We start from the raw sequence: 13,543 nt of genomic DNA, 5'->3' as shown, positions 1-13,543 counted from the left end.
TCATATCATCTTTTCCATCAGGCTTGGAAAAGACATGACATTTGTCTTCATTTCAACTATAACTTATTTCATTTCCAGTACCAAGATAATACTTCTTTAAGTGACATAGGTAGGATAACCTGAGACCTTAGATCCTTAGTTATATTGGGGTTGATGCATACAAATGGGCTGATGTATGCCTTTCTTTCTTTTTTTTTGGGGGGGGGGTTCTGGGGATGGAACCCAGGGGCATTCAACCTCCGAGCTACACCCCCTTGCCCTATTTTTTATTCTTTATTTTGAAACCAGGTCTCACTGAGTTGCAGAGGGCCTCACTAAGTAACTGAGGCTGTCCGCGAACCACGATCCTCCTGTCTCATCCTCCCGAATGCTGGGATTACAAGCGTGTGCCACCACACCCGGCTTTGATGTATGCCTTTCTTGTCAACGTTGTAGAGGAAATCTTATAATTCTCTGTTATTTTTAATATATTAGATATTTGGTTATAAACATAACATGACAGAGGAGAAAACAATTGAAAAGTTCTTGAAAAATCTCAAAGTACTCATTTAGACAAATTAATGTCATTAAAAATGGTATTGACCAAATCAGACCCCAGACATATTTACCATAAAAGCATTTTAAATTATACAATTTTCTTGTCTATAATGACATTTTATGCAAGTAATTTTACTTGTATACACTATGTATAAATAAAATTAAGCTATACAACTTCTATGACATAGGTAATTAAAAGACAAATTTTTAAATACAAGTCAATAGCTCCATGCAACACTTTTGTTCATTATAGCATAAATACTTTGTAAGAGGATTTTTGTGTGTTTTTGTATAGATATCAGGTTATAATTATTTGTACTATATTCAATATTAAGAACCATGGAATCAGCCGGGCATGGTAGTGCATGCTTGTAATCCCCGTGCTCGGGAGGCGGATACAGGAGGATAGCGCAGGTTCGAAGCCAGCCTCACTGGCTTCAGAGACCCTGTTTCCAAATAAAGATATAAAATAGGTCTGGGAGTATAGCCTGGAGGTAGAAGGGTTTCCAGGAACCCCAGTACCACCAAAAAAAAAAAAAAAAAAAGAAAGAAAGAAACCATGGAATCATTTTGAAATATATTTCAGTATATATATTAGATACAAAATTTCAAAGAAACATATAAATTGATTGATTCTATCTCTTTTAAACACCTATATATGGTACACATCACTATGATTTTTATAAATGTATATAAAAATAATAGTGTTTATTTTATAGTGAGGTATTAAATTAAAATGTATTTATATTTTAATTTTTTAAGATCTAGTCATTCTTAACAATATTCTGTCAAAAGAAATTATAAAATATAACATACAAAATTTTTCTAATTTCCCTAATTTATTATTTAACAATAGCAAGAAACAACTATTAGTAAATTCAAAAACTGATTACATAGTTTGGTTTTTTTGGGGGGGTTCTGGGGATGGAAGCCAGAGGCATTTGACCTCTGAGCTACACTCCCTGCCCTATTTTTGTATTTTTATTTTGAAACAGAGTCTCACCGAGTTGCAGAGGGCCTCACTAAGTAGCTGAGGCTGTCCGCAAACCACAGTCCTCTGGTCTCAGCCTCCCAAATGCTGAGATTACAAGCGTGCACCACCACACTCAGCTACATAGTTTTTAATTTTTAAAAGTGATACACCTCATTTTGTTCTTAACATGAACAAACATTTTTTGTCAAATTTTAAAATAGGTAAATTAGTGCCAGGAGTGGTGGCCCACACTAATAATCCTAGTACTTTGGGGAGGCTGAGACAGGAAGATGACAAGTTCATGGCCAGTCTCAGCAACACAATGCCCCCTGCAACGTAGTGAGACCCTGTTTCAAAATAAACAATAAAAAATAGAACTGGAGCCGGGTGTGGTGGCACACGCTTGTAATCCCCGCACTTGGGAAGTGGAGACAGGAGGGTCGTGCAGGTTCGAAGCCAGCCGTGCTGGCTTAAGAGAACCTGTTTCCAAATAAAAATATAAAATAGGTCTGGGAGTGTAGCCCAGAGGTAGAAGGGTTTCCAGGAACCCCAGTACCACCAAAAAAAAAAAAAAAAAGAAAAGAAAAGAAAAGAAAAGAAAGAAACCATGGAATCATTTTTGTACAAAATTCAAAACAATTTATTTGATATGTGTTTTCATATTAAGCAGATAAACTTAATATTTTAGTTTTGCACAACATGGATTATTACACAATGCAAAAATTAGCACCCATCATATAAAAGCAAAAGACAAAAAGCTGCATGCCATATGACCATAGAGAGAGCAGATAATGGAACTGGGAATTTTAGCCTCCTGGATATAGCATAGGTAAAAATTGAGGGTGAGTTCATTCACCTATTGTACCAGTTGGCTAAGCCTGGGAAAATGTTATTCCGTTGAAGAGCACTGACAACTATGAAGAACATAGAAAACAAATGAGACATATTGACTTAAGCAAGTTGTCTAGATACTTAAGAATTTTTTAAAAAATGAACTGGGCATGGTGGTACCCACCTATAATACCATTACCTGGGAGATCAAGACAGGAGAATCACCAGTTCGAAGACTTGGTGGCACACGCTTGTAATCCCAGCATTTGGGAGGCTGAGACAGGAGGATCACGGTTTGTGGACAGCCTCAGCTACTTAGTGAGGCCCTCCGCAACTCAGTGAGACCCTGTTTCAAAATAAAGAATAAAAAATAGGGTGGGGGGTATAGCTTGGAGGTCAAATGCCCCTGGGTTCCATCCCCAGACTGACGAAAGAAAGGAAGGAAGGAAGGAAGGAAGGAAGGAAGGAAGGAAGGAAGGAAGGAAGGAAGGAAGGAGGGAGGGAGGGAGGGAGGGAGGGAAGAAAGAAAGAAGGAAAGAAAGAAAGAAAGAAAGAAAGAAAGAAAGAAAGAAAGAAAGAAAGAAAGAAAGAAAGAAAGAAAGAAAGAGAAAAGGATCTATGGGTGTATCTTGGAGACAGAAAGCCCCTGGGTTTAATACCCAGTACAAAAAAAAATTATCTTAGAAGACAGTACATTTAAAGCTTTTAAGTAACTTTAAACATGAACAAACAAAATTAGTGTAACATTCAAAGTGATAACAGATGTCAAAATTGGGGGAAAAGAAAATAGCCTTTTTCATTCTCAAAACTTACCTCAATTCATCATCCACAACAAAAGAGAATAAACAATGTTGTGGAAAATAAGACAAGTAGAACTAGTTGTAGTTTACAAAACTAAACTTGCGTGTTTTTTTTTATGTAAGTATTGCTTTCATATATGAGAGTAGATTCATGATAGGTAGGTAGTAAATAAAAACAGATTCAAGAAGAGTACATTTGTAGTCTTATAAGATCATTATAACAGATTAATAGTTATAATCCAGTAGAAATACTGGATTTAGACTGGGTCTATGCTACCATCTGTTAGACAATTATCACAGACACATTGCTCTGGACTGCTGAGTGGTCCCTGTAGATTATGAAACTTTGAATGGCAGAAGAGAAAGGAATGATTTAAAACAGAAAAAAATTTGAGGTACTGGGGATGAAACCCAGGGGTATTTGACCTCCAAGCTGCACCCCCAGCCCTATTTTTAATTCTTTATTTTGAAACAGAATCTCCCTGAATTGCAAAGGGCTTCACTAAGTAGCTGAGGCTGTCCGTGAACCGCTATCCTCCCATCTCTGCCTCCCAAATGCTGGGATTGCAAGTGTGCACCACCTTGTCCAGCTAAAATAGAAAATATTTTTAACATGAAGAAGAAAGCAATATCAAAAAATCTTCCCAGAATACTGTGTTGGATTTGGAACAAGTTCTCAAGTGTTTTATTTGAATATGTTTTCGTCTCAGAGTTTTTCATCTTTTTCTCGTTTTCAGGGAATATACCGAAAGATTCAAAAAGAAAGAGATCTATATGAAAATATATAAGAATATAATAAAATAAATAAGGGAATAATTGATTTTGAGGTAACAACAGTTTTTTAATGTTTTGCTTTTATGTACTACAAAATCATTTTTCTCTAAAAAACAAATGGCAGCAAAATTTTTTTTAAATTGTATGTGTTTACTAACTTTTTCTTGTATGTATAAGGTGTATAATTATGTTTTTGTATAGGTATGTATAGTGAAATCATTAGTCAAGAAAATCCTGTTTATTTGCATCCAGTTATTTTTTCTAATGTTGTAAGAGCACCTTAAAATCTGCTCTTGAAGCAAATTTTCAGTATACAATATGTTATTAACTTATTTAGTCCTCACGCTATACATGAACTCTCTACACTTATTTCCTATATAACTACAAATTCATACTTTTTAAGACATTGCAATATATCTGTATATTATATTATAAACATAACATAGTATTTATATTTTATATGTATATATATTACATCAAATGAATTATTATTCAGCCTTATAAAAGAAGCAGATATACTTGCATACTGTCATTTTTTACTTCTTGGATGAGCCTGGAGGCCATTATGCTAAGTGAAATAAACCAGATGCATAAATTTTTTTCAATATAGTTATTAGACTAACTGATTTTTAATTTCTTCACCTACATTACAGCTAAAATAGAGAAGGCCTTTATAACAAGAAAAATAATGAGAAACTCCACTGCAGTAACAGATTTTATTCTTCTTGGATTGACAAATGACCCACAGTGGCAGGTTGTGCTTTTTGTGTTTCTTCTTGTGACCTACATGCTTAGTGTGACTGGGAACCTGATCATTATTACCCTCACCCTTTCAGATCCCCATCTGCAGACTCCCATGTATTTCTTCCTTCGGAACTTCTCCTTCCTAGAAATATCATTCACCTCTGTCTGTATTCCCAGGTTCCTTGTCACGATTGTGACAGGAGACAGAACCATTTCCTATGATGGTTGTGTGGCTCAGCTATTTTTTTTCATCTTCCTGGGAGTGACAGAATTTTACCTTCTGGCTGCCATGTCCTATGACCGCTACATAGCCATCTGCAAACCTCTTCATTACACGACCATCATGAACAGCAGAGTCTGTCTCCTTCTTGTCTTCAGCTCATGGCTTGCAGGGTTCCTGGTCATCTTTCCACCCATCATCCTTCTGCTGAAGTTGGATTTTTGTGCCTCCAATATAATTGATCATTTTATCTGTGACTCTTCTCCAATCCTGCAGCTTTCTTGCACAAACACTCACTTTCTAGAACTCATGGCATTTTTTTTAGCCGTAGTAACACTCATGGTCACCTTGACATTAGTGATTCTCTCCTACACAAATATCATCAGAACCATTCTGAAAATTCCTTCTACAAATCAAAGAAAAAAAGCCTTTTCCACCTGTTCCTCCCATATGATAGTTGTCTCCCTCTCTTATGGCAGCTGCATCTTCATGTACATTAAGCCTTCTGCAAAGGAGAGGGTGACTTTGAGCAAAGGAGTGGCCGTGCTCAACACTTCAGTGGCTCCTCTCCTGAACCCCTTCATATACACACTAAGGAATCAACAAGTGAAGCAAGCTTTCAAGAGCATGGTCCAAAAAATGGTCTTTTCTGCAAAGAAATAAATATGATTATGTGAAAAATGGCAAAGCTAATTAAAACACTCTCTCTAATACCTCATTCCTCTCTTCTGCTTAGACGTATCTATTTGTCACCAGCACTGTTTATCTAATTAGCCTAGAAATTTGGACTTAACTGTTGTAAGTTAATGTATAAAGTGCTTGATCTCACACTTTTGTAACTAAATTTAAGAAAAATCAATAATTATTATTTCCCATATCAAATCAGGGTATATTAAGCCGGGCGTGGTGGCGCACGCTTGTAATCCCAGCATTCGGGAGGCTTGAGACCAGAGGATAGTGGTTCGCAGACAGCCTCAGCTACTTAGTGAGACCCTCTGCAACTGAGTGAGACCAGGTTTCAAAATAAAGAATAAAAAATAAGGAAGGGGCTGTAGCTCGGAGGTCGAATGCCCCTGGATTTCATCCGTAGACCTGCAAAAGAAAAAAAAAAAACCAAGGCATATTATGAACTTATTCATAAAATATAAATTGCCATAAAATGAAAGCTTACTAAAAGCCACATTTAAGTATAACTTATTTTATATGAAATGCATAAAATGTCTATCTCTAAAGTTCCTTCTTTGGTGTGATGAGAAAACAATGTGTTACTAAGTCAAATTCATTCTTAAAATGCCTTCTTGAATTTATCAGTAAACATAGTGAGTTTGTGGAAACATTAAGTAGAAAATTAAGATAAAATATGCTGTCAGAAATCTTATCTTTGTTGTTTGAATTCAAGCTGTATTGATTTATATATTAGTGTTCTCAGAGGAAAAAATATAAGTAATATTGTATAGAAAAGATGACATTTACCTTATATTTTTTCTCCTAGTAACATTTCCAAAAATACATTATTTAATTGAAAAATTCCTTATTTCTGCCAATCATATTTTAAAAGGAAAACCATGGTCTGGTCTGTAAGGGTGAATTTTTATACTGAAAATGTATTCAGATTATTTCAACTGATTATAAAATGAAACTGTCGTTCCCACTGGCTCAGTGAAGAAGAGGACAAGGAATATTGAATGTGACGATATCCTTCATCATCTTCTTCATTGCGACAGTGGAAAAGACAATTTTGTATTGGTTAAAAGATTCTGAATGCATATTGAAATAGGTAGACTCTATCTTGAAAATGATTATATCTGAGTTTCTAATGTCTTAGTTTTTCTCTACTAGTAAGCCTCTAATACTGTATCTTTCTGTTGTCCCTTTCACAGAAAAGTCTATTACTTTTACTCATATTCAAGAAAATTATTTTCAGAGGTAGTGGAGAACTATAAAAAAAACATGTGCAAACATAGGTCCTATAGTTAATGAGTCCCTTGCCTCAACATGTCCTTAAGAAAATTGGTTGTCTTGGGACAGTAGCAATGAGTCTGACTGGATACAGGATAAATGATTTTATTTTGATTTCTTCATTTTCAGCTTAGTCTGCTATGTGTTAGCGTAAACACCTCTGTATGTTTTCTAAGTCCATAAACTTCAAATATTAAGTATATGCATATAAACTATAGGCAATAATATGATATAGACAGATTGAAAAAACTGCATATAAATGGAACTGAGTTCAAATCCATGTTGTTCAAGGGTCACTAGTGTGGTATTTATAGTGGTGTTCATATATTTGCACTTATTCATTACTGAAGTCAACAGCCTCATATCAGTTTGTATCAATCAAATGATCTATTATCCCCTACTCTCTTTCCCAATATGTCTTGTATGTTGCTTTTTTTATACTCATGACTTTTAGCTTCCCTAAGTCCCTGCAGACTACGGTGTTATGACTCTACTCTGAAGCCTAAGGTGTTTGGGTTTTGTTTGTTTGTTTTTCCTTTTGGTATGGGAGATTGCACCCAAGAGAATTCTTCCTTCAAGTTATAACTCCAGCCCTATTTTAGTTTTTGTTTTAAAACAGGGTATTGCTAAATTGCTGACGCTGGTCTTGAACCTATCCTCCTGTCTCAGCCTTCCAAATACTGAGATTACAGGTGTGTACCACCTCTGGCTGAGACTTTTGTTTTTTTAATATAGATAAAGAAGATGAATCATGCAAGAAATTTCCTGGGTTTCTGGCATTCCACTTCCAGAGAGACTGTCCTCAGGCTACATCTTTGTTTTTCCTCCTGATTTTGTCCCTTTGAGGACAAGGGGAAGGAGTGTACGAGTCTCGGCAGTGGCAGTTCCTCCCTGCGCTCCTCTCTGGCCCCATGGGAAGTCTCGCTCTCCTCTGATGAGCTTTGTGGGGCAAGAGTCCAAATCCTGTATGCTTGCCACATGAAGTGCCATTCTTCCTAGAATGACCCCACACTCTCCTGCAGGGCTTTATTTGGCAATCTAATAAAAAAATTTCTAGTTGAACTTTCAATCTTTTTACAGACTTACGTGGTGTTAGGAAATTGTTGCCAAATAAGCAAATATTTGGATCCCGATTTTCCCTGCTACTACTGGGATCTCTCTAGAATTAGATTAGTTGCTTGCTCTGAAGCCTTAGATCAGTTTAGGAAAAGTCATTTGTTTGCAATGTCTTTGTTGTTTTTCTTAATTAGAGGTGAGAAAGATGCTCCTTCTGTTTTTCTAATCCCTGGGCTAAAATTTAGTCCCTTGATTACTTTCTAATCATTCTTGGTCAGTTCAAGCAGTGCCCCTCAAGGTCACACAATTCTAAAATGTTTTTCTGCTTAAGTGTGGTGTGCATCCCTTCGTGTTTTCTCTCCCCAGGGAATTTATTTCCCTTTGACTGCCATAAAGAAATAAAATCTCTATATTTATTTTAAGTTATCAGGTGATCCATGTGATTTACCATTGAATCAAGTTTTTTTTCCCAGGAAAATAGCAGACATAATGAAAAATAATAGTCTTCAGATAATCTTCATTAAAGTAATTTGTAGAAAAATTATAGATTATTAATTTCATCCTATATCTAATTCCATATTTTTGCATAATGGTATATTTACTTACAATATTTCAGTTATTAATTATCAGACACTATACAATTAAAAATGGTGCATTTTAAACTATGTAATTTAAATCTCATTTAAGATACTTCAGATGAAGAAAAGGCATTTCAATCATATGATCAAATGTTTGGTCTGTTCTGTAAGAGAATAGTAAAGCCTAATATGGTGGTGCACACCTGTAATCCCGGTATTTGGGAGGCTGAGATAGGAAGATCACAGAATCACAGAATCAAAGCCAGTCTCAGCAACTTAGCAAGACACCCAGCAACTTAATTAAAAGTAGGGCTAAGGGTGTAGCTCAGAGAAGGTAGACTGTCCCTGTGTTCAATTCTCAGCATCACAAAAGTAAAAAAATAGTAAAGACATAGCCTATTCTTATGCTTTTTCTAACTTGTGTAGTGTTTTGTGTGTGTGTTCCATACTGTATTTCCAAAATCTAAAAAAATCTAATATTCATTAAATGAATAAATACACATGCACTAATTAAAAGTATAAATATGTAATTTAATGTTATATTGACACAAAGCAAATTATGTTCCCTAGATAAGTGTTGTGTTAAAGGATATTACATAGGGTGAGTGTGAATTGAGTACTGATTAGTTTTGATTTCATTAAGATTAAACTAGAATTTATCATTTTATATGACATTCCTCATATCTGCTCAACAAATATGAACTTACTTTGTACAATATGTTCATTTACACATAACCAGGTGCAAGGTGTCAATGATTTGTGTTTTCACTGTGCAACAATGAGAAACTAATTAATTTTAAATGTAGGATAGAATCTCTGGAAATGGGTTTTGCAATTTTTTTTAAAAAATAACTGAAATAGTGAAACAAAACAAGTTTTTTTTAAAATGACCTTTTTTTGTGTGTGTGGTACTGGGGTTCCTGGAAGCCCTTCTACCTCCGGGCTACACTCCCAGACCTATTTTTTATATTTTTATTTGGAAACAGGGTCTCCTAAGCCAGCCTGGCTGGTTTCGAACCTGCGCGATCCTCCTGTCTCCGCCTCCCAAGGGCGGGGATTACAAGCGTGCGCCACCGCCAGGCCCTAAAGTTCAGTATTTTTAAACTATACTTTTTCTGGTGAGTTCACCCCCTAGAGGGTATGATCATGCTGAAAAAAATTTTGTTAGTGGAAGTCTTAGGTTTTGAGAATCACATAGTCAAAAAGCGCTTCTGACTACTTGGCTTTCTAAAAACTAATATAAGAAAAAGGATTCTGATATATAATCTAAAGAGAAGAAATCAACCAGGTGGTACATACACACACCAGAAGTTTACTCAGCTATAAAGAAGAACAAAATTATGTTATTTGCAGGAAAATGGAACTAGGAAATATTTTGCTAAGTAAAATTAGCTAGTTCCAGAAAGAAAAAGGTTATATGTTTCTCTCATAGCTAGGAAGAGCTTGGGAAATAAAGGGGAATTCAGGCTGAGGAGGAAACCTCAGGGGAGCGATAGAGGGGGTCTAGGGGAGGGAGGTAGATGAGGGAGGAGACTCAATGAAGGAAACACTTTAAACAATGCTATGCACATATGGGAAGTTACCAATACCTGACTTTAAACTATACTACAAAGCCATTGTAGTAAAAACAGCATGATATTGTCACAAAAGCAGACACATAGACCAATGGAGCATAATAAAAGACACAGAATTATGTTTTTAAATATATATTGTTTGCCGTAAGTTTAAAAGAAAGTGAACTATCTGTGGAACTTTTAGTTAGAGTATATTTATTATAAATTTTTTACTTTCTCTTCTCAACATCCATAGTAAAGTATTATAAATGATGAAAAGTGTATAAAAATTGAAAAAAGAGCACTAGTGGAGCCAATATCAGATAAAATTTTAATAACTTTGAGAAATGGAAATACTTGGAAGTGTTCATTGAAATGGCAACATAAAAGGTGAAGCTACTTATTTATGTATTTTTTTTTATTTTGCAGTACTGGGGATGGAACCAGGAACATTCTACCTCTGAGCTACACCCCTAGCCGTACTTTTTATTCTTTATTTTGGAACACGATCTCACTAAGTTGCAAGGGCCTCACCAAGTAGTAGCTGAGGCTGTCCTCAAACAACAATCCTCCTGTCTCAGCCTCCCAGAAGGTGGGATTACAAGCGTGTGCCACCATGCCTGGCTACTGGGTGAAGCTTTTTAGATTTAAGGAAAGAACCTTTAAATTTTTCTGAAGTGTCTATGTCCATAAGTGTATATACTAGTAGAAAACAGTCAATATATGATGAAAACTCTGACAGTCAGGAAATACACACACATACACACACACACACACACACACACACACACACACACACACAATGAGAAGACACAGAATCTAACACAAGGATTTTTAAACAACCCCAAACCCCACTAATTTAAAGTTAGATCATTTACAGCCGGGTGTGGTGGCGCACGCTTGTAATCCCCGTGCTTGGGAGGTGGAGACAAGGGGATCGCGCAGGTTCCAAGCCAGCCGCGCTGGTTTAAGAAACCCTGTTTCCAAACAAAAATATAAAAAATAGGTCTGGGAGTGTAGCCCAGAGGTAGAAGAGCTTCCAGGAACCCCAGTACCACCAAAATAAATAAATAAAATAAATAAATAAATAAATAAATAAATAAAGTTAGATGATTTAGACAATAATCAAATGGGAGAAGGAGAAAGAGAGAGGGAAGAGGAGGAGGAGGAGGAAGAAGAGAAGGAGGAGGAGGAGGAGGAGGAGGAGGAGGAGGAGGAGGAGGAGGAAGGAAAAACTATAGAAGCATAGTTCACAATAGCCAGTTTATAGAACCAGCCTAGATATCTGTCAATAGATAGATGAATGGATAAAGAAATGTAGTGTATACACACAATGGAGTTTTATTCAATCACATAAAAAAGAATGAAATGTCATCTACAGGAAAAATGGATGGAACTAGAGAACATCATGCTAAATAAGATATGCAAGACTCAGAAAACCAAGGGTCATATATTTTTTACATAAGTAAAAGCTAAAGAGAAAACATGCAGAAAAATGGATTTCATGAAAATAGAAGGAAGACTAGTACCAATAAAGGCATGTTTTTAAAACAAAAAGAAATTCAGTCATCCGTAAGTGCATGGATCAATAACCAGTTTTGTGTGTTTCTTTGTCTTTACACTGATAATGAAATGCCTTAGAAAAAGTAGCTTCAATAAAAGTTTTGAAATAAAAAAAGACCAGTAAGGTACAGGAACAGGGTGAAGGGGAAGGAGGATGACTGGTGGTAAGGAGAGGTACTATGAAATAAAATTAATCAAATTATGTTCTGTGTGTGTACAGATGAAACCCACTATCTGTATGTTACTTACCAATAAAAATTTACAAATGTAATACTCAGTGTAAAATATATGATGGAATCACTTTAAGAAATTGTGTCCACTTGAAAATAATAATTTAAAATTTCCTACTTCTTTGTCCTCAAATTTATAGGTTATTTTCCTTTTAACAAAAAAAATTTTATAGCAAATTTTCTACCCCATTGCTTCTAATGTGAAATAGAGTAATGTTTTAGTACATGACCAAGTATCTGTGATACATGCAGCAATGATCTCAAAAAGAAAAGTATAAAAGTTCATGATGTATGGTGAGCAGTACTGGTGATTCATTGGATTTTTTTTTTCTTTTGCAATACTTGGGATGGAAACAAGAGGCATTCTACCTCCAAACTCTACCCCCAGCCCTATATTTTATTCTTTATTTTGAAACAGAACATCACTGAGTTGCAGAGAGCCTCACTAAGTAGCTGAGGCTGTCCGTAAACCATGATTCTCCTGTCTCAGCCTCCCAAATGCTGGGATTACAAGCGTGTGCCACCACACCTGGCTGATTCACTAGATTTTGATAAATATAACACATACATATACAAGTGGGGAGACACTGAGCATACATCATGTTAATGATTCCTTTTATTGAATTTTTTAGTTCAGAAGGTCAAATAAACAAATAGAGGGGACAATGGAATATATCACACAAAATAAGTAGTAATGAGAACTATATACAATATTCCGCCTTACAAATATACACCTTTAAATATTTGGCTGAAAAAAGAAAAACAAAGAAAAAATATTTTAAAATGTAATAGAAGCTGAACGTGATGATGCACACCTATAATCCCAGCACTAGGGAGGCTGAGACAGGAAGACTGCAGGTTCAAGACCAACCTCAGCAATGTAGTAAGACTCTCAGAAACCTAGTGGGACCCTGCTTCAAAATAAAAACTAAAATGGAGCTGGAGATGTACCTTGGAGGTAGAAGGTGCCTGGGTTCAATCCCCAGTACCAAAGGAAAAAAAACAGAATAACAGGATGTAATAGAAAAATCTAGAAAATGTTAGAAGAAAGGAGCTATATGGAGAATAACTGTTTCCTAACACTTTTGAAAACATTAAGAAAAAGAAAGGCAGGAAGGTGGGCAAGCAGGCAGACAGGCATTCAGGCAGGAAAGAAGAAAGTTTGGTCTCTGGAAACATATTTAATATTAGAGAGTTCACAGGTGATGTATATTCTGGACACATCTATACTAGAAAGCCATAGAGGCATAAGATTTCCAAAATGGATTTGTAGTCGAATATTTTAAGGATGAGCAAGATGAGACATTTAAGTTGAAGAACAAAGTGATTGCAGAGATGAATTAGAGAATATAAGGGACACATAAGTACTATTAAAAAGATAAAATCCTGAAGAAGATTAAGTGGCTATTTATGGATGACTTCAGTTACTACCACAATGTAAAAATAAAATAAAGGATATGTTATAAGTCTACCTGATCAGAAGTATAATTTTCAGAAGTATAGTTTTAGAAAATCCCAGGACATTATCTCAAAACAATAATACACCTCTCAGATATTTTTTACTTTGGGAGAGGATGAGTCTGTTATTTCTTGTTCTATGTATCTGCACATTTCTCTAGTTTAAAGTTTTGTCCAGTGTATGAAGACATAACTTCCACAGTCTCACAGATTCCGTAAGAAAATATTTTTAGGTTAGTTTTGGTTAATCTCTCTATTGTTAAAATA

At 35.5% G+C, this 13,543-nt stretch overlaps 1 protein-coding gene across 1 annotated transcript in view; it reads left to right on the top strand.

The window, feature by feature from the left end:
• LOC308269499 (uncharacterized protein) overlaps nucleotides 1-5,542 on the top strand; it is a gene marked incomplete at both ends in the record, with an annotated part of 31,269 nt that extends 25,727 nt beyond the window's left edge. Inside the window, one exon of the mRNA XM_080704864.1 lies at nucleotides 4,569-5,542. Coding sequence (XP_080560990.1) covers nucleotides 4,569-5,542 — 974 coding nt within the window. The remainder of the gene's footprint in view (nucleotides 1-4,568) is intronic.
• Between the last annotated feature and the right edge of the window lie 8,001 nt (nucleotides 5,543-13,543).

Source organism: Muscardinus avellanarius (genome assembly GCF_963383645.1).
Source record: "Muscardinus avellanarius genome assembly, chromosome: 11".
Classification (NCBI taxonomy): Eukaryota; Metazoa; Chordata; class Mammalia; order Rodentia; family Gliridae; genus Muscardinus; species Muscardinus avellanarius.
This window is presented reverse-complemented; position numbering and strand designations above follow the sequence as displayed.